The sequence below is a fragment of the Phasianus colchicus genome, chromosome 2 (genome assembly GCF_987193195.1).
Source record: "Phasianus colchicus chromosome 2, bPhaCol1.hap1.1, whole genome shotgun sequence".
Taxonomy (NCBI): Eukaryota; Metazoa; Chordata; class Aves; order Galliformes; family Phasianidae; genus Phasianus; species Phasianus colchicus.
In genome coordinates this window covers 31878987-31904306 of record NC_143437.1, presented here as the reverse complement: position 1 = coordinate 31904306, position 25320 = coordinate 31878987, and the positions used below count along the sequence as shown (strand labels likewise).

The following is a 25320-nucleotide window of genomic DNA, read 5'->3' as shown; positions in this document are numbered from 1 at the left end:
TTTTCATATTATAAGAGCAATTTTAAAGTCAAAGGTAATTTTGTCTGTATCAGGATGTAATTTCTCCCACATCTTGAGTACTGCAAGGAAATATGCATTAGTCCAAAATAACAGAATGCTTTATTTATGAAGAATAACATTCATTATAAGGGGATGGGGAACAACTTGAATTCATACAAAAGAATGTTAAAATCAGATGGCTATTCAGCAACAATTTCCACAAGACTATAAAAATACTCATTCATATGTTAACCAACCATGCACCATCAAACTGTTTAACACATGAGAAAAATCATATGCTACCTTATCTCTAATGCACATCATACTTTCCTGCTTAGAAGTCTTATTGCATTTTCCTCTATGAAATTAAGCAGATGGCACAGCAATGAGCTGCACCTTTTCAAACTATTCAAAAATGAGTCAGAAGGAATAATTTGCCATCTTTTCTGCCCTGCACAGTTCTTATTCAGTCAAACATAAAATATATATATAAATATATATAACCAAACAGTAATGGTCAGTCTGCTCACACCTTATGTTGAGCAGACAGTAAGGCCAGCAGAGGTCTTCAGTACACCTGTAATCTGTGAGACGTGCCTCAATGCCATAATAATTGATTAAAACCTTACAGTATAGGAGATGATGTCTAAGGTGCTCTCCTGAGAAAGGTTTTTAAATGGTTGCTATTGAGAAACCTTGGAGAGTATTTCTGTATTAAGAAGACTCTACCTGTTCCTATAAGGAAGAAGAAAACAAAACAAAAAACAGAGGTTTTCAAAAGTACAGAACAAATAGCTTCTGGGAAAAAAGGAAATACTTAAATGTTCGAGGAAGACCTGATTTTACAAAGTAAGTATTTTTAAATTTTAGAGTACTGAAGGTGCTAGGTATTTCAAGGAGTACTTAGTAAGAAAGTTCACCTTTAAAGAAGTAAAATTTTTCAATTGAAAGAATAACCCTCATGTGTATGTAGTATTTTTTCTGCCAAAAGTAGCCTTTCCAGTCAAGCACACTGACTCCTCTGGTCTTAAAAGAGAGAAGTCTAGTAATTAATATAAACATCACTGTGAACAATTCAGAAAGGTTTGAATCATATACCACAAGACAGCACAGTCTGAAAGCCCTCTAAAATGGCATTTAGTGACTATAAGCTTTATGCGAGTTGTCTTTATCAGCAGGTTTCAAAATACCAAGTATTTGAGATGCAGAGAGTCGTTTTGAGGGGTCGTTTGAAAGCATCTTTTTGATTATGGGTACCTGCAAAAAGACAAAGTTTGAGTAATTTTTTTTTAAATAGCTATGTAAATAAATTAACTGAAATAATGCATTGAAATACTATACCTGGATTTTAAATTGCTTGGTGAAGGCCAATGGAAGTTTACTTTCTCTAATATCCTCCCATATCTGAAATTCATACAAGATAAACAGTTTCAGTATGCTTTCATTAATCATACTTTATCTCACTTTATGACCCATGTCATTTACTGGAGTAATTAAGAGAATATAACATAAGGTTCTAAAAGGAACTACAGAAGTTTGAAAGTTTGTCATTTAGTTGTACTTCATTTTGTCTTATTTATACACTTGTCCCTGTGTAAGCTTAAAAGCTTCACAATCTACAGTCATGCATTTGTTTTGGCAAACCTCTAATTCATAGCCATTATCATTCTCTTTTCAGTTTAAAAGTAATGATTTTGTATCTTCTTGCCCACATTAAAAAACACACACAATGTGAGAAGACCGTTTCCCACTTTGACAATGTTTGGATGTTGTTACTGGCAAACCAAGCAGGCATGCTTCCTCCTTTTTACCTTGTTCAGCATTACACAATTGTTTCTGTCATTGCAAAAAATGCTAGGTGGAGCTCAAAGCAAGGCTGAGGATTACTAAATATATGCTTTCAAAAACCACTGCTAGGTAACAACTATTTTTTCACATTAGGGTTTTCAGTTAGTCTGGCCATTTGAACAACATGGGACATGTTTGCAGTTGGCTGTAAGCAGGCACAGGATGTCTTTAGAAAATGTGACAAAGTAGACTAACAGAACCAAGATGAATCTGTGAGTCAAGCAGATACTTTGATGTGGTTTGCTTATATTGGCAAAGAGTCAGCTAACAATGTGCAACATCCTCTGGATCCAGCCATATATACATATCTTAAAAAAATTACTTTGGACAAGATATTCAGTATCTACATTCCTTGTATCTATATTCCAAATATGTAAGTTTGAGCATACATACTGTTCTACTACAAACATGCAAAAAATATATATATATGACACATAAAAGATACATTTTCAAGCAATTTTTAGGTAACATTGTTTTCTTTTTGGAAGTACCATTTTGTTTTCAATTGAAAGAAAACCATGTATTTCATATCGCTTTTGTTTTCATTTTGAAAAACTGCAAATGTTTTGACTTTGTTATTGCCCCCCACTCAGCAGTAAAAAAAACTATGGCAGAGACTAAACTCTTCCACTTTTAACTTCTGTTTATATAGAGAAATATTCTTTTCCAATACTCTGAGCAAACAAAAAGCTTTATCAGAAATTTGAATTGTTTTTGTATGTGTGTTTGAGCTTTCTGACTTGCTTCTCAATTCTTAGATGTACATAGCTAAGAATAGTCAGGCTTTAATCAGTACACGAGTAGAACATAAGTAAAATAAAACCAGTAATATTTCTTCAGTTGTTATATTTTAACTGAAGTAAGAGGGATTAATGGGCCTGACATTTTTCCCTTCATTTGTGTCTGTAAAAAGAGATAGTACTGTAGCTGTACAGGTTCCTTTTGGCATATAATTAGCAAAAGACAGATAGCAGCAGCAAGGCAAAACAATGCCAGTGCAAAACTATTTTTTAATTTAAATATTACATACCCTGTTTTTCTCATGATGACTGACCAACGCAGAAAGAATTTCAAACCAAATCAATCCCAGCGCATAAATGTCTACTTCCTTTCCATATCTGTCCCCAGACTACAAAGATCACAAAAACAATATAGTTGTGAAATCCTGCTGGAAAGTACTTCTTGAAGGCAAAATCTGAAATCAGTAGAAATTTGCACCTGAAAACTACTAGAGGACCAACATTACTTGATCTTCATTTTAATCTTTAACCCTTTCTGCTACAGACCTGTTAAATTACATTACACAGAGTCAGACCTTATACAAGCAGTTTAGTTAAATTAAACCATTGCGTTTGTAGACTACTCTCTTCAGAATAAGGTTATCCTTGTATACAGTCATATCAGGGAACTTCAAGCAACTTAGTTTAGTTAAGTTTAGTTAAGGTTGAACACAACCAGTGCTGAGTTGATAATACAAAACACACACAAATAAGTCAAATAATACAGGAAGATAATTACCTGTTCTGGTGCCATATATGACTGTGTTCCTCTGTTCTTAGTCAGAGGGTCATACGTCACAGAAGTCACAAGACCAAAGTCACCTATTTTTATTTTACCTTCATGTGATAGGAATATATTCTGAGGCTACAGATACATGTATGTATTAAAAAAAAAAAAAAAAAAAGTCAATCAGTTAGACATTTTTGACCAAGGTTTATCATCAAGCATAATCAACCACAGAAGTGCTCCCCATAAAAATCTGTTAATTGTTCACAGAAATTAAGCTTTAAGAAGTCAGTGGGAGGTAGGAAACAAGAAAGTTCAATTAACTTCATTTTTAAACATGCAAATTCCATTTGAAATAGCATATGCTACATTAACTGTTTTTTAACTAGGTGTCATGACTGTATCATACTTCAGTGTTCTCCAGTTGCAGTGTGCGTATCATCTGTTATATCCACAAATGCATTTTAGTCTCTAATCTGGGTCCTGGGATTTTATGCACTTGGGCAAAGCACGTAGGCTTACATGAAATTCCACTCAAACTATAGATTTTTTCCCTAGACACAGTAGGATTATCTGTACTAGATTAATTGCAGAGTTGGGGCTTACTACAGTCATCTGAAGGTATCGCTTTGAGCTTACCATTTTTAAATTTGACAAAGTCATAAGGAAATGAAATAGAATTGGATTTTTTTTTTTTAATGAAGTTTTCCAAACCATCATTCCATAGATGGTAAACTGTATTTCGGAATGTTATTAAAGCAAAACCAAGTATCCTGTCTTTTACTCAAAGAAAATCTGGCGGACTAAAAGGGCAGGAAAGACTTAACATTTTACAGGAAGTGATCTTTGTGTCAAGGATGCCCAGCACAGTTCTTCTCTTTAAGTATAACCAGGTCCACACACATTTATTAACAGTATCTATGGTGTCTCACCGCTACGCTATCTGAAGGCTTCATTCATGCCAGGCACAAGTGGATCTCAGAATGAAGAAAGCTTGAACCTATCCTGCAGCTCTGATTCTGGGAGATCTCAGATGGCCAAGCACCTAAGCTGACAGATTTAATTGGGATAAAAGTTCCTAAATTAAAATGCAGACAGACAAGATAGCAAATAAAACTTGGAAGCAGATTACAGCTAGTTTCTATAGATGAAAGATTGGGGCAGTAGATTCATAGGAACACAGAGAAGCAGGAGATAGAGCTGAGGTGAAAATAAAGTGGGACTAAGAAGAAGAAATGCAGACATAAGAACTAATGAGTGGAGACAAAGCATTCAGCACACCTCTTTTTTTTCCAGATATCTATATAAATGAATGTATATTTATGGTTCACTTCAGCATTGTAGCAATAAGCCTCAAAAAAGGGGACTCTAGGAGATAGAGAATGTATGTGCCCATGAGACAAGAGTCTAAGAGTGGGCAGTGAACATCATCTGGAAGGACACTGTGAATGCAAAGCAGAAGATTTCAACCTCTAACTCAAGAAGTCTATGAAGTTAAAGTTACTGAAGGTCTTGAGAAGAATGGAATATGCATCGAGATCAGAATCCCTGTATCAACTCTGTATTCTAATACTCTCGAGGTATTTGGAATTAGTTACTATATGAGGACAATATCCTGAATCAACATTTAATGTGACCTACTACAGCCATTTTTAGAATTTAGGAACATCACCACTCGAACAACTTGTTCAAAAAGGGACTGTTTTAAAACTATAAGCAACAATATAGCTGACACATGAAGCAGTGAAAGCTTGGAATTTTGTCCTTTAAAAATATTTTCTTAAGATTGAATGGTTATGCACTTGTGGAGATGGTGAGATAGTATCCAAAGAACTAGCCTTCAAATATATGTACACAGTACATGATACTAGAATAATTTTTATCAAACGCAGTATGTGTTAGGATATACTGTCCCTTTAAAATTTGACAAGTGACAACTTCCTAAACTCACATCTTCCTTCTTTAAATCGCTTTATTACCACAGATGGTTAGTATTCCTTTTTCTAAGAGGCTGTCTTGTGACCCAATAGCACACAATACACTGTAAATGCCTGTTAACTGATGGCTACTGGTTTTGGTTGGTTGGTTATTTTTTATTTTTATTTTTTTAAGTACTGTATTCTAAGGTCCTTTAGTTCACCTCCTGATTTTAGAATGACATCCAGCCAGATATTGGGAAAAAAAATGCTTGTATTATCAAAAGAGACATGGTACTAGAGTATATAATAGAGTAAGCAAAGACTAGAACAATTTACATTTTTCTAAACTTCCAATAAATACTACTTTTCTCAAAGATTTTGAAAATTAACTTTCTATTCTACTTACCTTGAGGTCTCTATGAATTAAATTTTTAGAATGAATATAATCCACTCCTTTCAGTATTTGTGAAAATTTGTCTTGTGCCATCTCATGATAGTTTTCTTTTTTTCTATTATTTTCAATCCATTTTTCCAATGGCCCTTGTTCACATAATTCCATTTGGATGAAGAGGCAAGGAACTGGTATGACAGAATTCTTACTGCAAAAAAAAAAAAAAAAATTATATACCATATTAAAACTTACAAGATACAATTCTTCCTAAGCCACTGCATCAATAATTCCCACATTTTCCCAGTGGTAAAAAAGAAACAAAAAACCCAGCCACCAATTTTTTTTTTTTTTTAAGTGTTATTCTAGATTTAAAAGACCTTATACCACTATGTACTAGATCTAACTACATAATTTTCCAAACAAGCAATCCCTACTCAGTTGCTACGTACCTGTGGAAGATTCTCTTTACCTCCCTCTTCACACTGAAAATGTTCTGAGTGCCCCAATTCTTTCCCCTTCCCCACCCCCCACCCCATTTGTAGAAGAACGTCCTATAAAGGAAGAAATAGCACCGTACTTGAGTCGCATCTCACCCTCAAGGAATTACTGCAAACCCCTGGTCCACTACATTCAAGGACAGCATTAATCTTCCTCTCACACAAAAAGATCACATTATTTTAAATTGAATCCTTTAAAGAAGGGGTGATCATGTTTTACATACATGGAAAGCGTTCAGAGTAAGGTTGGACAAGGCTTTCAGCAACTTGATCTACTGAAAGATCAAGTTGCATATGGCAGGGTTAGTTGGAACTGTACGATCTTTAAGGGTCCCTTCCAAGCCATTCTGTGACTGTGTGATAAGCCTGTGAGTCTGAAAGTTGGAAGTCTAAGTGAAACACATTCACAGATTTGGCAGCTTCACACTTTCCAGAAATGTTCCCTAACTATCAGCCCATAGAATAAGCTGAGACTGGAGATGAGGAGGAGAAGGACAATATAGAGAGGAGGAAACACTTCCTTGAGGTCAGGGCACTAAGTGGAATTCCAGGCTAAGGCTTCAGCTTTGAGAAGTTTTTCTTATTTTATCCATTTGAAATGCATAAATGATGTTGTGACTCCAAGAAAGTAATAGCTGGGTTTTCACATGAAACTTTTTTTTTTAACTGCCCATTTTATTTCCCTTTTTCAGAATGCACTAAACATATACAACAACCATAATTTCAGATGCATTGATATTTTATGGCTATATGCAGTAACCTACCTGAAAGAGTGCAAATGTACTGCTACGAAAAAGACTTACCATAGAAACTATGAAAATTTAATACTCTAACTTACTAGTAAAATTCTCACTTCTGTCTGCCCAGAACTCTTTGTGCTGGAAGACTACTCCTAATGAAAGAGCTTTTAATTATGTATATCTACTCTCAACAGCTCTTTGTTCGCAACAAAAACAGACATCACAATTAAAATGCAAATTTAGAGAAATAATCAAATCTATGAGTTACTGAATGACCAGTAATTCTGAAAAGGAAAAAAAAAAAAAAAAGGAAACTTCCAATCTGGAATTTGGCAGCAAACTACCAGACAATTTTAATTCTAACCTCTTATCTTTAATTCTTCATTTGTATACTTTCCTATAGATTCAGCAACTTGTGCATGCTAAGAGAGAGGAGAAAGATAAAATTACAAAATGTACAGTATTCATCAAGAAGGTATTTAATTATAAACCATCTACTGCTGAAAAATACTATGCCTTATTTCCTAACACTAGCTATGTAAGTATCTCAATGCATTTATAGCTGTGCAATTTTGAATTGTAAAAAGAAAGGCTGATGATTGCTTATACAAATTCACTATGGCAAGCAAGTCTGTGAGTGCAAATGACTGTCTTGTAGTTACCTTGACTCTGGGTAAATCATACGGTCAGTCCCTTCCCAGCTGCAATAATATCGCACTATGTTCTCATGTTCAAGCTTTGCGAGTTCTTTCACTTCACGCATTACATTCCTTCTGGGAGAAGAAAAAAAAATCCCAAGCAAAATAAACTGAATTTTCCTACAAAAATTAAATACTGAGTTAACTATAAAACATGATATCAAGTAGTGGTATGCAGATAGTTTAACATCAATTTTGAAAAATAGCGCAATGTTCTTATATGGTCAGAACTGTAATTACAAATTGTTGGTTTTTTTTTTTTTCTTTTTTCCATTGGTTCAGTTATTTCATTTGCTAAAATGCTGTAACCATATTAGAAAAGCCCCACTAAAAATGCTGAAAAAGGTTTGCTTACGTATACAGAAGTTTGTAAATATTCTCAATGAACTATTAGTAAATTTGACCTACACTTCCTGTTAAGTTGCATAGTGAAGACTAACAGTCTTTACTGAAGAATCAATAAAATGTTTTTCAGTGCTGATCTCAGTTACATATTGTAGGAGATTACTATTTCCAAATTTAAGTTAACTATTTCATAGGGAATTACTTGAAACTTTCTGGATAGATTATTGAAAAGAAATGCAAGTTTTTCAGCTGCTGTTGAAGTATTCTACCAGGTACCAGTTACAGAAAATTACCTTTTAAAAAATTGATATCATTATTCTGTGTGGAGATTTGTAAAGGACAAGGTGTCAGTCTTATATATTATATGAGAGTGTTTTTCAATTACAAACCACAAAACGTTTCATTTTTATCCATTTCCCCTAACTATAGTCATTATGAATTACAGACAAGTAGATTTTCAGACAAGATGCCCTGTCAGAAGTAACATTTCTGCTTGCAATGTTTTTATTAAACAGCAAATTTTCTTTAAACACATACTACAATATTAAATAGAATTAATTAAATTCTGTACAAGTGTGTTCAGAAAAAGCAAAGCTTACTAAATCTACTTTTCTTATAGCTGCACCTAAAATAATTCCAGTGCATGCAAAAAATGAAGAGTTGCATGTGCTTTTCAGCCTTATGTAGAAATAAACAGTTTATCAGAAAGTCAATTAATAATAAAAGTCACTTAAATGTTCCACAGACTACTAAAAAGATAACAGAACTAAATAATGAAAAACTTGATTAAGGATGTCATAAAAGAAAAACAAGCAAACAGCAACAAAAACAACACACACAGATATACAATCCTTACTTTATTAACTCAACTCGTTTGACTGCATAGGTTCTCTCGTCAATCCTTGATGTTGCTTTAAAAACATTCCCAAAACCACCTTCACCAATAGGCTCTATATGTTTATACTCCCGACGAAATCTTAAAAATAAGAGAGAGAAATAAATTGAGTTCTCCAACTGAAGATTATTTAACACTAAATGTACAAGGTAAAATTAGCTTGATAAAGCTAATACATCTGCTGAAATGTCACTGTCCCAGAATCAATCAATACATACAAAGGTATGAATCACTGTCTTAAAAATAATAAAAAAAAAAACAACAAGGGAACTCAAGTCTAAAATCAGATGGGAGCTCCCATCTGAAATGTGAACAAATGGATTCCAATCCTACTTCTAGTAAATATTTCAAAATTTGTACAAAAAAAACCACAGTACTTCATCTGAGTGCCTACACCTATGGATAAGAGACTTACCCAGATTCTGAGCTTAAGTTTGGTTCTGCTCCAGGCAGAACAAAGTTGAAGGAGATCAACTCCTTGTATTAGTAGTGACCACAAAGAACACAAAAATATTTCTAAGAATTAGGTCCTGGTGTTCTTCACAGTAACTTTGAACTTGAGGAATACCCTCTCTTCTAACATGATAATTGGGAAAAGGCTAAGAAAGCTGAGACTGAGAGCCTCGAGAAGAAAAAGCTCAGGGGGAAATCCCATATATATAGATATCACACATATATATTCTTGAAGGAGGGGTGCAAAGAAGATGGAAGCAAGTTCTTTTCAGTGGTGCCTTGTGCCAGGATGAGACAATGGGAACAAAGTAAATGCAAGAGTCATCATCTAAACATCAGGGAATACTTCTTTACTCTGATGGTAACCAAGCATTGGAACAGGTTGTCCAAAGATGTAGCAAACTCTCCCCCTCAAACATATTCAAAACCTGTCAGGACATCGTCCCAGGCAGTCTATTTAGATAACCCTGCCCAAGCAGAAGGTTGTATGAGATGATCTCCCTAAATCACTTCCAACCTCAGCCATTCTGTGGATAAAAAAAGATGACAAATTCATATTATCTCCCTATCCTTTCAATATTTTGTTTTAATCCAGATAGATGGTAAGTCCAACTAATCATGAGCTATTCCATCTTTAGTAAGTTTATGGATGAAGAACTTTTCCCATAGTACAACAAGAGAAATAAAAATATTATTCGCTAATATTTCAGATAATAGATAATAACAAAGGCAATTTGATGAATCAAGAAGGAGACAGATAATAGGCTGCCATAAACCAGCCTATTATATAAAATAATATATATAATATATGTTATATATAACCTGATAGTTTTTCTTTTATTAATGTTATGGATAACCTTTGTCACCTCTCTACACCTCTCCTATGAAGAAATGTTGTGGAAACTGGGCTTGTTTAGCCTGGAGAAGAGAAGGCTCTAGGGAGACCTCATTGTGGCCTTCCAGTACTTGAAGGGAGCATATAAACAGGAGGGGGAATGGCTGTTTACGAGGGTGGATAGTGATAGGACAAGAGAGAATGGTTTTAAACTGAGATAAGGGAGGTTTAGGTTAAATATTAGGAGGAAGATTTTCACTCAGAGGGTGGTGACGCACTGGAACAGGTTGCCCAAGGAGGTTGTGGATGCCCCATCCCTGGAGGCATTCAAGGCCAGGCTGAATGTGGCTCTGGGCAGCCTGGTCTGGTGGTTGGGATCCTGCACATAGCAGGGGGGGTTGAAACTAGATGAGCACTGTGGTCCTTTTCAACCCAGGCCATTCTGTAATTCTATGATTCTATAATCACTGTGCCAGTAGAAGACAATGTTATCTGCTGTGCTTCAGTTGAAATTTTTGTTTGAAAGCTGGTAGGATCCTCACATAAATGGCTCTTGGTTGTAAGCATTAAATAAATATCATTGCAAGTCAGTTGTCACAGTACGTCTGAGATTTCCAAAAAACAAATCTCAAATATCAATTTTCTTTGAAGATGACTTTTACAGCAATATTCTCTCTCATTCTATTATAAATAAATAACCTAGACCACCACATGCTGTAATTGCCATATAGATCTTAGAAAAAACTCCTTCTTACCTTTCATCCACAGTATATTCATCATCTGCCTTGCTCTTATTTCTGCAGATATTTGACATCACTTTTTCCTGCTCATTTCTTGCATTATTAAAATTAGGTGCCAATACTCTTTAACAGAGATAAAAATAAAATTTATAGTGAGCCATTTTTCTAATATGTGATAAGAGAAAAGAAACATACCAACCAAAAGTGGCACTTATTTGTTAGATATAAAAAAAACACTCACTACAGTAGGTTTAAATATAGTTTATGGAAGATGCAATCTAGAAATAAACACATACCTTTTGGATTTTACGGCAGAACTTGGCACATTTCTCTACATGAAAAAAAGAAACAAAGTCAAATTAGATATCCTGGGTATTTTTACTGCATTTAGGTTAAAATGCAACTGTGGAAGTATATGAGATTTACCTACAAATGCATTGATGTCTTATATTTATTTAAAAAAAAAAAAAGTAGAATTCAAATATGAACTACACACAGGACTTAAAGTAAAGTCCTGTGATCCTCCTGTAAATTAGGATCTATTGACTCCCTCAAAGGTAGAGAGGCCTTGCAGAAAAATCTTTAAAATTTAAGGATTGAACAATTTAACAAGAGCAAGTGCTGAATCCTGCACCTGTCACAGGGTAACTCTGGATCTGTGTACAGTCTGGGAGAAGAAATGCTGGAGAACAGCTCCACAGAAAGGGATCTGGGGGTTCTGGTTGTTGGCAAGTAGAATCTGAGTCAGCAGTATACTGTCAGCCCAAAGGGCCAACTGTACCCTGGGGTGCCTCTGGCCCAGCACCACCATCAGGTGAAGAGAGGGGGTGTCCCACTCTGCTCTGTGCAGCCTCACCTCCAGCACTGGGTGCAGTTTTGAGTGCCACAATATAAGGACATCAAACTACAAGGGCTGATCCAAAAGTAACGCCTCTTAATTTTATTAAGTTGGCCCATGACATCAGAAGCAGATGTTGATGGTACAGCAGTAGAGGTTAAACCTTTCCGATAGCATTCCATTAAATTTTGTTTCCATGTGACAAATGACAGCAGAGGGGCAAGTCTGACAAAATGGCATCTGACATGGAGGCACATACAAAGCAAACATGTTAATTCACTTTCTCCATGTGGAAAAAAAATTGCACCCATTGGCATTCACTGATGCTTGCTGGACAGTTCTGGAGACCAAACCATGGCTATAAGCACAATGAGGTTCTTACATCATGGGTGGTGTGTTTCACCACTAGTGACAATTTTTACAAGTGTGGCATGCAGGCTCTTGTTCACTGCTAGCACCATTAGCTGCACATATGATGACTGTGTTGGAAAACAGAGTTTTCTAACTGAGAATTTGCTCCATCAGATAGTGCACAGTTGCACTACCAGTTTATTTTCATGGAAAGAGGAGGCATTATTTTCAGAGTGATGTGTCCAAAGGAAGGCTACAGAGACGGTGACAAGTCTGTAGGGCAAGACATGTGAGGAGCAGCTAAGGTTCTTTGGTTTGCTCAGCCCAGAGCAGAGGAGCTGAGGGGAGGCCTCACGGTGGCTGCAGCTCCTCACAGAGAGCAGAGGGGCAGCGCTGAGTTCTGCTCTGTGTGATAGCAGCAGAACCCCTAAGGAAGGCACGGAGCTGCCTCAGGAGTGTATCAGGTCAGGCTGGGGATTAGGTAAAGGTTCTTCACCACAGGGTGGTCCAGCACTAGAACAAGCTCTCCTCAGAGCAGACACAGGGTTTGAATTTGGATGGTGCTGTGTGGATCCAGGAATTGGACTTGATCCTAGAGGACCATCCCTTCCAACTCAGGATATTCTACAATTCTTGCTCCGTTCAGAGACTAAAATGTAATTATGAGGACTATTTTTATACTCTACCTGAGAATTTGTAGGCTCTTCAGATAGTGACATGTCTTTTGCTTTTTCTGTCAAGTTTGTAGCTGAGTCTTTAAAGGTAATTCCCCTGTTAGGGAAAATAACAAATCTGATTTTAAGTGAAAGTATGCAATCATGAACAACAACAACCACCACCTTTCTGCAGTGAAAAATGAAACACAGAAATAAAGCCAGGTTTTATTTTAATACTTTCGCAGGTCTTTTAGAGTCATGACTCTTTTAAACTGCAAAACTTTATCAGGAGAGCTAGTAAAAACAGCAACATCATAATATACTCCTCCATTTCTACAAAATCTAAGAAGTATGACATCCTTTAGTTAAACAAATGAAATAGAGGGGCCTATTTCAATATGGTGCAGCCAGCTAAGAATACGCTGCTTTACATTGCCACAAAGAATGTTGAAGTGGTAGTGGTATTGCTGTCAAATTAACTGCTAGGATGAAAGGCTTGACATAAGATTCTGAAACTGCAAACAAAACATTTTACATATATATATATGTTCATTTACTTTTGTTAAGCAAATTTTCCCTTCAGTAGAGATGAAGATTTATGAAGAATGAAAAAGGAAAAAATAAAAGAAATCCATGTTGAGTATAGAAAAGTACTGAAAGAGTTATACTACGTTCACAAATCCATCACAATAGGAGAACAAATGTTAGAAACGTCATGAAATACCACTGCTGATAGGAGAATCTTTATTCATTTTATGTTGCAATAAAAATGTGGTAGAACTATTCAGGAAAGAAACTACGACAGTATTTTAGGATCAGATCACATGATCCCCTAAAAATCAGTAAATATTTTGTATTATTATCATATTACCAGTGAACCCAACTTACCATGACTCAGACTGACTCTGCTCTCCACAGGAATCACTACGTTCACAAAATGTAGAACTAGAGTTTTCACTTCTCAGCTGAAAAAAGGGGGGAAAAAAGAATAGTTGAAAAAAAATCATGTAAAGAATCCTTAGTACAAAAACATACTCTTAGAAGAGGAAAGTCCTAAGTGGCAGTTGTTAACAGCTTGGTTTGGGATCAGTATTCAGTTTCTGAACTTTTGAGATTTTTTTAATGTATGGAAATAAAACGGCTGTCAGACAACAGCTCTGCTTCCTAAAGGACGGCGTCAGCAATTGTTTCACTAGAATCATCCCTGGGACACCACGGAAGTCAGGCTCTTGATTTTAACTCCCGCTTTTGCCATTCTCACACTTCAAAGATTATTGATCCAACAGAAGGCAGCAGATTTATGCTTATGGTCAGTCTGCTTGACAATACTTCACAGAACAGAAAACTGGCATGTTGGAATAGGGGGGAGTCAGAATTTTTTTTTAATATACATTGCCACTCAAGGATGCATGTATCAAGCCATTTTCTGAAATACACACAGATATCAACTGTGAGGTTTTTTAATCCAGCAATTGAACAGAAAAACCTGATAAATTTTACCAACAGAATCCTGTAGCCCAACCAACATAAGGTGGATTGTTTCCACCTTACATGGAATCAACAGAATATGTTTTTATACAAAATAAGGAAGTCTGTTTAAGGGATTAAAGAATTTAACTTCAGTCTTAAGGCAAACGATAGCACATACTCTTGAAGAGTCTTGCTCCTGTAACACTCTGTATGCTTCTTCTGCAGCAGCTTGTTTTGCAGCAGCTAGAGAGTTTCCAGTGCCTCTTCCATATACGTGACCACTAATTTTACAGCTACAAGAATACCTGTAAAATATAACAAAGAATAAAATCTCTTTACAGTCTATGTTACAGGTCTTAATTTAATGATTTTAAACATTACAGTCAACTGACATTATAGAAAAGAAAGCTGATATATGCATCTTCGGGAGTGAATTTCCAATGTATGCTTAATGTAATTAGTAACGATAAGTAATTTCCAGAAAGTGAGTATTCAACACATTTTTTAAGGTTGAACTACTCAAAGCATCTTATCATAGGCACCCACAATCACAAGTTACCCATCATGCAAGTTTTAAAACAACTGATTTTGCAAACAAAGTTCTCCAGCAGATATCTTTCAGCCATCTAAAATACACATATTATCACCCCTCAGCTGTCATTAACTGGAATGTCTGCACAACTCACTGACCACAGTGCATATGGAGACACAACCAGTCTCTCCTTCACACTTGATTCCTAGGAGTCCTTGAAATACACGCAGAGGTCCACAGAGGTGCCAGGGCACCAAACAAGTGACAGTTTGTCAACACTGGCTATCATTTGTATTATATCACAAAAATCATAGAATGGCTTAGGTTGAAGGTGACCTTAAGGATTACCTAGTTCCACCCCTTTGCCCTGCACAGAGCTGCCCCCCACTAGCTCAGGCTGCTCAGGGCCCCATCCAACCCAACCTTGAGCCCCTCCAGGAATGGGGCACCCACAGCTTCTCTGGGCAGCTGTGCCAGGGCCTCAATGCCCTCCAAGTAAAAAAAATTTCCTCCTAATACCTGATCATCCTCATGGCCCTCCTCTGGATCTACTCCAACAGCTCCACATCCTTCTTGTATTGGGGGCCTTAGGCCTGGACAGACTACTCCAAATGGGGTATCAGTCCAACTCTTCTCCTACTGAACAGACTCAGTCTTCTTAACCTTTCCACTTATGCCCCACCTATTCCTTCTGAACAGCCAGTAGCACTCTGTTCTAGCACTCCAGTCACAGCACTCATCCCACCAAGTCTTAATGATCACAGCTTTGGGAAAGGACCAAAGCTTCCATTTCATCCTGTTCATTCCTCATTTTGTACGCATCGGTGTACAAGCATTTCAGATATGCTCCTGAACCCATAGTGTTCCTTGGAGCAGCATAGATGATCCCATTAGCCTTAGATGGTGTTGTACCATCCATTGCATTAAAATCATTCCTCCTAATGGTATCCCCCTGTTCCCATCAATCTTAGCTTTTATCTAATGATGAGTTAAAAAAACATAAAGAAGTATTAAAAAAGCAAGAAAGAACACTAAGTACATCTTACATTGGAGCATGAGCGTCTCCAGTACGGCTTATGTTACTGTAATCAACTAGCTGCATTGTCCTTTGTGAGTACTGATTTAGCAGGCTGACAAAGTCAAATGTAGGTAGCACATCCGCAGATAGAGGAGATGTCACCAGATCTGGAGCATGCACATTCGAAGGACTATCTTGCTATAAGGCAAATAGAATAGATAACTTAAAAACTTCAGCTTAATAAGTAGTTTAATATCAACTGCACATGAAAACTAATACAGCTGCAAGGTTTGTCAGCATTTCAAAATACTATTAAGAAGAAATTTCAAGTTGGTATTGTTGTGCAACTTTGGACATGACAGAGGACAGCCACCACAAGCCAGAATTATTACATTTCGAATTTCAGAACAATCATAAGTTTTCAAAGTATTTCACCAGCGTGTGTAACAACCTAATACTGGATCTGCCACCTCTTTTAGCAAAAGGCAGGGAACAAGCAGTGTAATGTCTCATAAAAATGTAAGGACTAGAGCCAAGAAAAGGGGTGGCAGCAGGAAGCTGCTGATGCTGCAAGGGCTGCAACTGCTCCTGTGCAAATACAAAAGGGGAAAATACAAGTGTAAATAAATCAAGACAGTATAGAATCAGTTGTACCATTAAAAATATAATGGCAAGAAGAATGAATCAGATCAAGTGAAAGTAAGCCATTTTAAGAGAGAAGTGGCAACATGCACTGAATAATATCTCGTATGGGTTCTAAGGACTTTATATACAGAACAGTTGCCAAGATGGTAAAGGAACGCTGTCCACTCTGGATATGCTAAGGCAGCTTAAAGACAAATAAGTTACCTCATTTCTCTATAACAAAAAAACAAATAGGAACACTCTTGATATTGTAGAATAATAAACACAATAAGTGGTAAAAAAAAAAAAAGTAGAAAAACAGTGAATATGACGAAACAAGAACAACATAAGTAACTGGAATCTCTTCTAAATTAAACAATAATAATTTCCTTGCTACTTCCAGAGATTCATTTTCAACCACTGCTAGCAAAATAAATACATAAATCATACAGCTCACTCACCTTTGGTACAATCATGTCCCACGTTTTTTTTGCTGCTGCTGCTTTTGCATCCTTCTTACTTTTACCAGTGCCTGTACCGTATTCTTTACCATTTATTCTAACCATAACTGTAAACCTGCAATAAAGGAAACTTCCCTGTAACATCAGTAAGCTTTGTCTGAAATATATTTTAAAACTTTTTCAGATAAAACTGTAGTTTTATTATGTACAAAGCACTAAATTACCTGTGGAGGTATATGAGCATTCATGTGTTTTTATTATATCTGACTCCTAGTTATCATAATTCTTTATAGTAAAGATTTTAAAAACCATCTCCTCCCTAACCACAACTGCATGTTCTATACTAGTTCTAATAGTGTTTCTAAAAGCAAAATTCCTAATACATAAGGTCACACTGTTACAAGGCAAGGTTGTAAAGCCCTAATACCTGTACACATCTCAGCACCATAAAACTATGTGAACGCTAAAGATTAGCTAAACTTGACTTCGTGCATCCAGAAATGACACTACGCTTACCTTTCAGAGAGTACTGCAGGCACTACTTAGTGAGCACAAAAAACATGTCTGCTTGTACAGCTGGAAGAGTAGCACAGTTAGGATGGTACTTTACAGGAGCTATAGCTGGAAAGATTATCGTGGTGGAAAAGAAACAATCAAGGAAGAAATGCCTACCCATAGCCAAGGACCTCTACTTGTGGTGGAAAACTCCAAAAAGGAGGGACCTCCAGTAAAAGATCCTTCCCCATAGGCAGTCAGCCCTTAAATGAGGTCTAGGAGAGGTGCAGCCAGGCTCCACGCCTTCTGGTCACACAGCTGAATTGCCTTCACCTGTGCTCCCAGGGTTGGCCCAGTCCTTGCCTCAGGTGATCAATCAGTGGTTCAGGCTGTGACTCAGCAGTTCCCATATACTGCTGCTCCATAAGTTATACATTTAAAGGTAGTCCCTTTCTGCCGCTTTGAGTCTCAAAAAAATAATAAAGACACATCAGAGATGCAGAATGGGATTACACAATCACTTCATAGAATCATAGAATGGCTTCAGTTGGAAGGGACCTCAATGGCCATCAAGCTCCAGGCTGCCAACCTCCATATCTAATACTAGACTCCAATACTTCAACTCCAATGTAACTCTCTGTTGTCACTGCCATAAAAATACCAACAACCAGTCCTGCCCCTGTAACACCCAGCCACTGATCCTTCCCATCTCTGGCATACAACCGACCATATCCTACTGCTCACGCAGCAATACAGCGAGTGAGACCAGGATACTCAAGAGTGACCGTATTCGGTCAGCTTAGGGTGAAGCCAGCTTTCTTAATAGAAGCTGGGTATGGTACCATGTGTTAGATTTGCAATGATAAAAGCGTTGGTAAGTGTTGATGATAAAGTAGCTTTTGCTGAGCAATGTTTGCAGTGTATCAAAGCCTTTTCAGCTTCTCATTTTACCCTGCCAGCAAGGAGGCTGGGGTGCAAAAGGAGTTGGGAGAGGACAGCTGACCCCAACTGACCAAAGGGTATCCCAGCTCATAGCACATGACTCAGCAAAAAAAGTTGAAAGACAGGAAGAGGAAGTGGGTCTAAGCAGCCAACAGTGTGATGAAAACCTGCTTTCTTGGAAATGGCTAATAATCTGCCTGCTGATTGGAAGCAGTGAGTGAATCTCCTTATTTTGCTTTGCTTGCACATACAGTTTGCCTCAGTTTTCTTAACTTTAACTCCCCAGTTTGTCCTCACTTTTGCCCTTCCAATTCTGTCTGTTGAGAACGAGTGCCAGAGGCACCTGAGAGGGTCAGCTTATTATGGCAGCCCAATATTGCATTCTACTCAGAACAGCCTGAGCCATACAGGATTTTCCTAGATAACGCTATCACAGCTCACATCACCCACAAATACAAGACAGCGGGTTGAATTATATTTTTAACATAAGAGAACATATAGAAAAAATGTTAAAGTGCAATTAATTGGATTTGAATTTGTACACACATTCTATTAGTCTCATGGAATCCCTTTTGAAACATGAATTGCATGAGAGGGAAAAAAAGATGGTAGATCAAGGCTTGAGAGACAGATAATGATTTGCTCAGGGTCAAGTCTGAGAATAAGTCAGCACAGAGAGCGCGGGCTGGCAACAGGAGACCACCACTTAAAAGAAACATCCTGATTATTAGCATAAGATTTGTCTTCATGCAAACTAGCAAAGAAAAAGAAAGAAATATTATAGACATTGGGTATCTGTGGTAAGGGAAAGAACAGCAAGACACCAGGCACTGCATTTGTGCTCAAACAACAAGCAACCCCACATATTCCATCCTCTGCGTTTGTCTCTAAAAATAAAAGCGAAACACTTTAAGACCCTTCTCTTGTAACAGATGTTCAAAAATGCCACACAAAAACATGTTGGTAACCAAAGAATTAATGTAGACCCAACCTTTACTCCTAGAAATTAACAATACATATCACCAAATCACTTTGTAAAACTTAATAAAAACCAAAGCACTTAAATCCACGAATCACAAACCGCTGGCTGCAACCCACCCACCTCCTGCAGTGATTCATGACAAAAAGCATCAATGCAATACAACTGCCAGCAACAGATGCTCCCAATAAGCACCATTAGCTCTGAGATAAGTTTCCCTTAAGCCCTTTTGCCCAATGACACTTCCTGCACCCAACCATCGGTGTTTGCAGGCAGCTCATCGCCACACTTCCAGCAAATCAACTTCTGTTGACTGCAGTCTCCACCTAGTTTTACCTACTGCTGATATTCATTGGCGTGGTGAACTTACTCGGGGTCATGAGATGGGCCTCTCACGTCCACGATGACGTACTCGAGCTTGCAATTTTTCCTCTGGCAGTAGCTGTTGAGGTTGCTCATATACTCTCGGTCCATCTCGACGCAATATCTGAGTACCAAAAGATTCTGTAGAGAAATATTCAGGGCTGTGCCTGAGCTTCACGCAGTGCAACAGAGACAGCCCGCGTTCTGCCAGAGCGCTGCTGTGGCAGGGGACAAAACGGTGCCAGGGGGCGAACGGTCACAGAGAAGCAATTCCGATTTCTCACTCAAGTCGCTGGTTTGCAACTTACTGAGATTATAGATTCAGAGAGCAGAACGGCGGGTTTAGTGATGAAGGATGATTTCTCAGCAGATTCCCGGAAAAGAAGAGGTCGAATCGCTCAGTGGATGCTGAGAGAAATTAGCAACGTTTCTCCGTGAAGAATTAAAACTGCTTCCTTCAGAGCAGAACCGAGGCGCGGCAGCCCGCACCCTCAGGCTACGAGGCTGTCAGACTCCGTGACGCGCACTACGGAAACAGGAAGAGAAAAGCAAACGCTTATAGGGGAAAAAAAAAAAAAAAAAAAAAAAAGCAGATAAATCAGTGACGGTTACTTTGTAACGGGAACTCCGGCTGTGCCCCGACCAGCCCCGCTCCCCACGGCCGCCCGGCTCCCTCCGCCCGCCGTTACCTCCGCTTTCTCCGCCGCCGCGCCGCCCGCACCGCCGCGAGGAGCCGCGAAGCGCTATGCTGACGCAGCCCCGTCCCCGTTTCCCACAGTAGAGCGGCGCCGGCACGAAACGAAAGCGAAAGGCGGACGGGGAGCGCGGCTGGGCGGCTGCGCCTCACTCACTGCGCCCTGCCGCGGCGGGCCGCTGCCTGCCTGCCTGCCTGCCGCGCTGCGGCTCGGCGAGCGCTCCAGCTTACACCTCGGGCACGGACAGCGCGGCTCGGGGTCGGCGCACGGAACCCTACGGCCGCCTTCGCTCAGAGAGCGGAAGACCCCTTTGACAGCCATTCCTGACCCAAGTTACGTAACTCAAGTTCATTTACTAGCAGTAAAATAAAGGCGTGAGAGGGCCCGCCTACGGGACTCCCTTCCCCCCGCGGCCCCGCCCAGCGCCGGGGCGGGCGCAGGGTTCGGTGGCTTCCGCCGCTCCGTGCCACGCACGGCTTTGCGCGCTGCGGCGGCGGGCGGAGCGCTCCCGGCTGCGGCGCTCGGGCGCGGGGCGGAGAGGCGTCGCCATGGGGGTGCACGGCGTCAAGGCGATCTTCTTCGACCTGGACAACACGCTGGTGGATACGGCGGCGGCCGGGCGCCGCGCCATCGAGGAGGTACGCGGGGGCGGCCGCGAGCGGACGGGGCGGGGCGGGGCGGCGGTGTCCGGACGGGCTGTGCTCTGTGCGTTGCAGGTGGTGAAAGCCCTCCGTTCCAAGCACCACTGCGGGGAGGGAGACGCCCGCGGGATCTGCGACAAGGTGCAGGCGAAGCTCCTCAAGGAGTGCCACGACCCCGCCAAGACGTGCATCACCGAGCTGCGGATCTCGCACTGGGAGGAGGCGATCCAGGAGACCATCGGCGGCGAGGCCAACCGCAGCCTGGCGGCGGAGTGCTACTTCTTGTGGAAGGCCACCCGGCTGCGGCACCTGACGCTGGCCGAGGACACGCGGGGCATGCTGACCGAGCTGCGCAAGGCCGTCCGCCTGCTGCTCCTCACCAACGGCGACCGGCAGACGCAGCGCGAGAAGATCGAGGCGTGCGCCTGCCAGCCCTACTTCGACGCCATCGTGGTGGGAGGCGAGCAGAAGGAGGAGAAGCCCGCGCCGTCCATCTTTCACTACTGCTGCGACCTCCTGGGCGTGCAGCCGGCGGAGTGCGTCATGGTGGGGGACTCTCTCGACACAGACATCCAGGGAGGGCTGAACGCCGGCCTGAGAGCGACCGTCTGGTTAAACAAGTCGATGGCGGCCCCGGCCGATGCCTCGCCGGTGCCTCATTACGTCATTTCGTCCGTTCTCGATCTGCCGGCGGTGCTGCAGAAGATAGAGCACAAGGTGAACGCGAAGTTAGGGACTGACCGTGCGGCGGGCGGGACCGAGGCACGCTGAGGGCTGCGGCGCGGCGGGGAGCTGTTGGCGGTGCTCCCGATAACAATCTGACCCCAGGGTTTTCAACTCGTGTACGTGATGTTTTCCTTAAGCAGCAGGTGGGCAAGGAAGAGCAAGGTTGGCAGTGGAACCGGGGTAAAAACAGAGTATTGGATTCATATAAAAGATGCAAGTGCGGTTAGCTTAAAATAACCGCCTGTATCCGGAAATTACTTTGGCAGACTGGCTAAAATGTGTTTGTCTCTGATGGGAGTCCCTTGTTTTAAGCTGCAAAAGAAAATTGGAATGTTTTGATCATTCAGTGGCGGCTGTTTGCTTTGCTGACCCGTAAATTCAGCAGAAGCTTCAGTTCAAACCTTGCCTGCAGCACATAAAACACACAAAGGTGAGAAGGTGTTGTGCAATTTGCAGACCTTCACAGTCCATCTGCAGCTCATCTCAGAAACTGAAGTGAATTTTGCTATTCCGGAGATTGGAATTTATTGATAGAACTTATTGTGTAGTAAACCGCTAGGAAGTGATTTTTCTCTGATCCCTTTTCAAGTTGTAGCATTTTTTTCAGTCTTTGCAGTGACTTTTATGGAATCCGTACCTGTTGCTAAAAGTGCTTCAATGTACATACAGATTTGCATTTGTACAGGGGACCATTAATCAGAGGAACTCAATGAATAAGTTTTTACTTCATATCATCTTGGTGCTGCAAATAAGCAGTGTGCTTGTAAATCATATGATGATTTTTGTTGGAACATAATTGATATAACAGGGGTATTTTCAGTGATCATCTTACTGTACTGTAACTTCTTTGGCAGCTCATATTATTGTTCTGTCTGATTTTATTAGGGAATTTTGATCAGACTCATTGGAGAAACTGTTTTTGGTTATGCTCAGGTATATGACCACTCGGATTCAGCTGCAGGTTCAGTGCTTTTTTTTACTGTTTGAAATAGCACTGCTATACAATCCCTCCTTACTCCCATTTCCACTTGTATCTCATGTGATTTACTCTGGAGAAGGTGTTAGTTGTTTGTAAATGGCTTTCATAACACTTTTCTATGAAAGTGGAAAAACTTGGAAAATGGTGTCATATGTAACTGTAGTACTGTGTACAATTTCTTAATGCATATGTGCTTTTGGTGGAATACTTGAAACTGGATGTTACAGAGATGACCCTCTGAAACACAAAGATTTCTCTTTCCCAGATTATTATCTTAATAATTTAAATTTGCTGTACTTCATATACTTAATACAAAAGAAATAAGAATTTTGGGTGAATGTATGTAAGAAATGTATAGAAGAAATGCACCTCTTTATATGAATTTAAATTAATACAACTAAGGAAGTTTCACAGTGTCATGGATTCTGTTTAGAGGAGGTTGTTAATCTGCATTAAGTTACTTGGCAGCGAGTATAATTTCCATGAAACTAAGTTTCTCCAACATTGAAATAGATTGATATGTTAATTCAAGCTTGAATCTCTTTCACCAAATTAATTCTTAAAAATGATAGAACCATCCACATTCTTAATGTCATCTAGCCAAGACCTTTGAGATGCTAGGATGACTGAGTACAGAGGCAGGCTCTGCTTGTACCTATGAGGAAACAGGCTTAAGCCACAAGCAAATGGCCATGTGTAATATGAGCCATTGGGAGTGACTGGACATGCCTTTGTTACTGCAGTAAGAAGCCTAAGTTAAGATTTTATTTTCTCTTTGAGAGAGTATGAAAACAGTCACTGTTGTATGGCTTACAAGCAAAACATTGCTAATGACATTCCTTATAATGAAAGACTGAGAGAAAAATAGTGAAGGTCATTGAGCCCACCAGGAATATTATTTAACAGTAGAAATGTATCCAAAAGGTTAGATGGATCCCCAGAAAGATAACTTAGTTGAAGTAATCTGTTTTAACCATACTGAAGGAAAACAGCTTTGTTTACAACAGTATCCCAGAGTAGAAGCAGTTTAACTGCACTGCTTGCACGTCATCAGGCTGACAGAACTTGTGTCAGAATGAGGTTTCTGACCCAGCTGTGATGTAAAATAATAAATAGTAGTAATCCACAGTTCTGTCTGTGGGCTTGAAGGGTATTTATTTACCAGATTACCATTTTTAATGTAAGTTGAGGCTTGTATTCTCTTGCCGTTGCATCATTCTGAAATACGATGCTGAGCCTGCTTGTTGTTTAAAAGGTCTCTTGTTTTATAAGAGTCTGATCTTTGTTTTGCACTTGGTTTTAGCCAGTTATTTTGTTATATTTATCATCTATGAAAAAAATGCTGTAACTGAACACTCAGGGGATAGCGTGGTCTGTAGAGGTCACACAGAAATATACTTCTTTTCCATTGTGAGTACTGTACCAGGCTGGATGTGACTACCAGCTTCCAGTTAGGGCAATGCTATTATGCTGCTATAAAACAAGAAGAAAAGAGACAAGATATTTTTCCATCGGGCATCTTCTTAGAAGCAGTTACCCAAAAAACTGGATTAGGTATCTGGAATATCTAAATACTCAAGATGGTTTTCCTTGATGGAGCTGTTACAGAAAACCAAGTGAAAAATAGTTCTATTAATGAAAATGGAAAAACAGATGTAGTGGTGGAATCATTTTCAAATCAAAAGTGAAAATATATGAATAAAATTGTCAGTATTCAGTTCCAGTTAAGTTCTGGCTTTGCTTAGTGACATGCTCTATTAGGTAAGTTGTCTAGTTTAAATTATACTACAAAAACACACTAAATAAGAAAAAAATTTATTTTTAATCGCATTTTCTCAGATAAATATCTCCTGAGATTAATCTTCAGTAACGTTGACTTTAGAGTAAATGAACTGTAACAACACTATAATGCCAACTGTATTTAAGACAATCCATGTACTAGTCTAATAAAAGTATTTTGTTTATAAAACCTTGTTTCTCACTGTCTTACCATCACTGTTCTTTTAATAGCATAGAATTGGCTTCAAAATCTGTGACCCTGATATTTAGATATGTTGAATACGTGTAGTTCTCATAATTTCAAAGGCTGAAGCAATAGTTCTGTATTTTTAAAACTTCTTGGCCTGACTGCGTAGACCACAATGAATTCCTAACAGTGGTTAGCAATTGCCAAGAAAGAATCATAGAATCACTAAGGTTGGAAAAGACCCACAGGACCATCCAGTCCAACCATCACCCATCACCAATGGTTCTCGCTAAGCCACGTCACTCAACACAACATCCAATAGAATTATAGAAAAGCATTTGGCTCTACCAGGTGTACAAAGTACCACAGGACCTGCACATCATTGCCTCTCCATTCTCGTTCAGGGGGGCTTTGTATGTGTAAGCTGTTAAGGTGCATAGTAACAGCATCAGAAATGGGGATTCTTTTTTACGTGCTTGAAAAACTTCAGCACAAAATTAAGAGTTCAAAGTGACTCAAATTTAATCTCCTTTTATGACAAGATTACCCACCTTGTTTACCAAGGTATAACCTCTTTGGATTTCAGGAAAGTTTTTGCAACTATTTCCCACAAGCCTGATGGCAGCTGCAGCTCCTCACTGGGATCGGAGGGGCAGCACTGAGCTCTACTCTCTGCGGCAGTAGCAGGGCCCGACAGAGCAGCACGGAGCTGTGTCA

General features: G+C 39.4%; 2 protein-coding genes across 6 annotated transcripts; one reads left to right on the top strand and one right to left on the bottom strand.

Moving 5' to 3' along the window:
- Positions 1 to 101: 101 nt before the first annotated feature.
- On the bottom strand, positions 102 to 20635 carry EIF2AK2 (eukaryotic translation initiation factor 2 alpha kinase 2). Of its 4 annotated transcripts, none has more exons than XM_031593222.2 (17): positions 20286 to 20633; positions 19905 to 20122; positions 19604 to 19737; positions 16818 to 16932; positions 15761 to 15930; positions 14361 to 14487; positions 13601 to 13677; positions 12743 to 12827; positions 11164 to 11198; positions 10883 to 10990; positions 8801 to 8920; positions 7564 to 7674; positions 5680 to 5872; positions 3367 to 3492; positions 2879 to 2977; positions 1342 to 1404; positions 102 to 1257 (listed from the first exon to the last, which is right to left on the bottom strand). In XM_031593222.2, exons 3-17 carry the CDS (start codon positions 19705 to 19707, stop codon positions 1138 to 1140), a joined length of 1653 nt encoding a protein of 550 aa, XP_031449082.2. In that variant the 5' UTR covers positions 19708 to 19737; positions 19905 to 20122; positions 20286 to 20633; the 3' UTR covers positions 102 to 1137. The 4 variants fall into 4 exon arrangements, with proteins under 4 accessions (XP_031449082.2, XP_089991410.1, XP_031449089.2 ...); XM_090135284.1 differs by having other exon boundaries at positions 19604 to 19720; XM_031593229.2 differs by having other exon boundaries at positions 7564 to 7671; positions 19604 to 20122; positions 20286 to 20635.
- Positions 20636 to 20730: 95 nt separating this feature from the next.
- On the top strand, positions 20731 to 24649 carry NANP (N-acetylneuraminic acid phosphatase). Of its 2 annotated transcripts, XM_031593237.2 has the most exons (2): positions 20731 to 20929; positions 21008 to 24644. In XM_031593237.2, the coding sequence occupies exons 1-2, from the start codon at positions 20840 to 20842 to the stop codon at positions 21701 to 21703; spliced, it is 786 nt and encodes a 261-aa protein (XP_031449097.1). In that variant the 5' UTR covers positions 20731 to 20839; the 3' UTR covers positions 21704 to 24644. The 2 variants fall into 2 exon arrangements, with proteins under 2 accessions (XP_031449097.1, XP_089991411.1); XM_090135285.1 differs by having other exon boundaries at positions 20731 to 24649.
- The last annotated feature ends 671 nt before the right edge of the window (positions 24650 to 25320 follow it).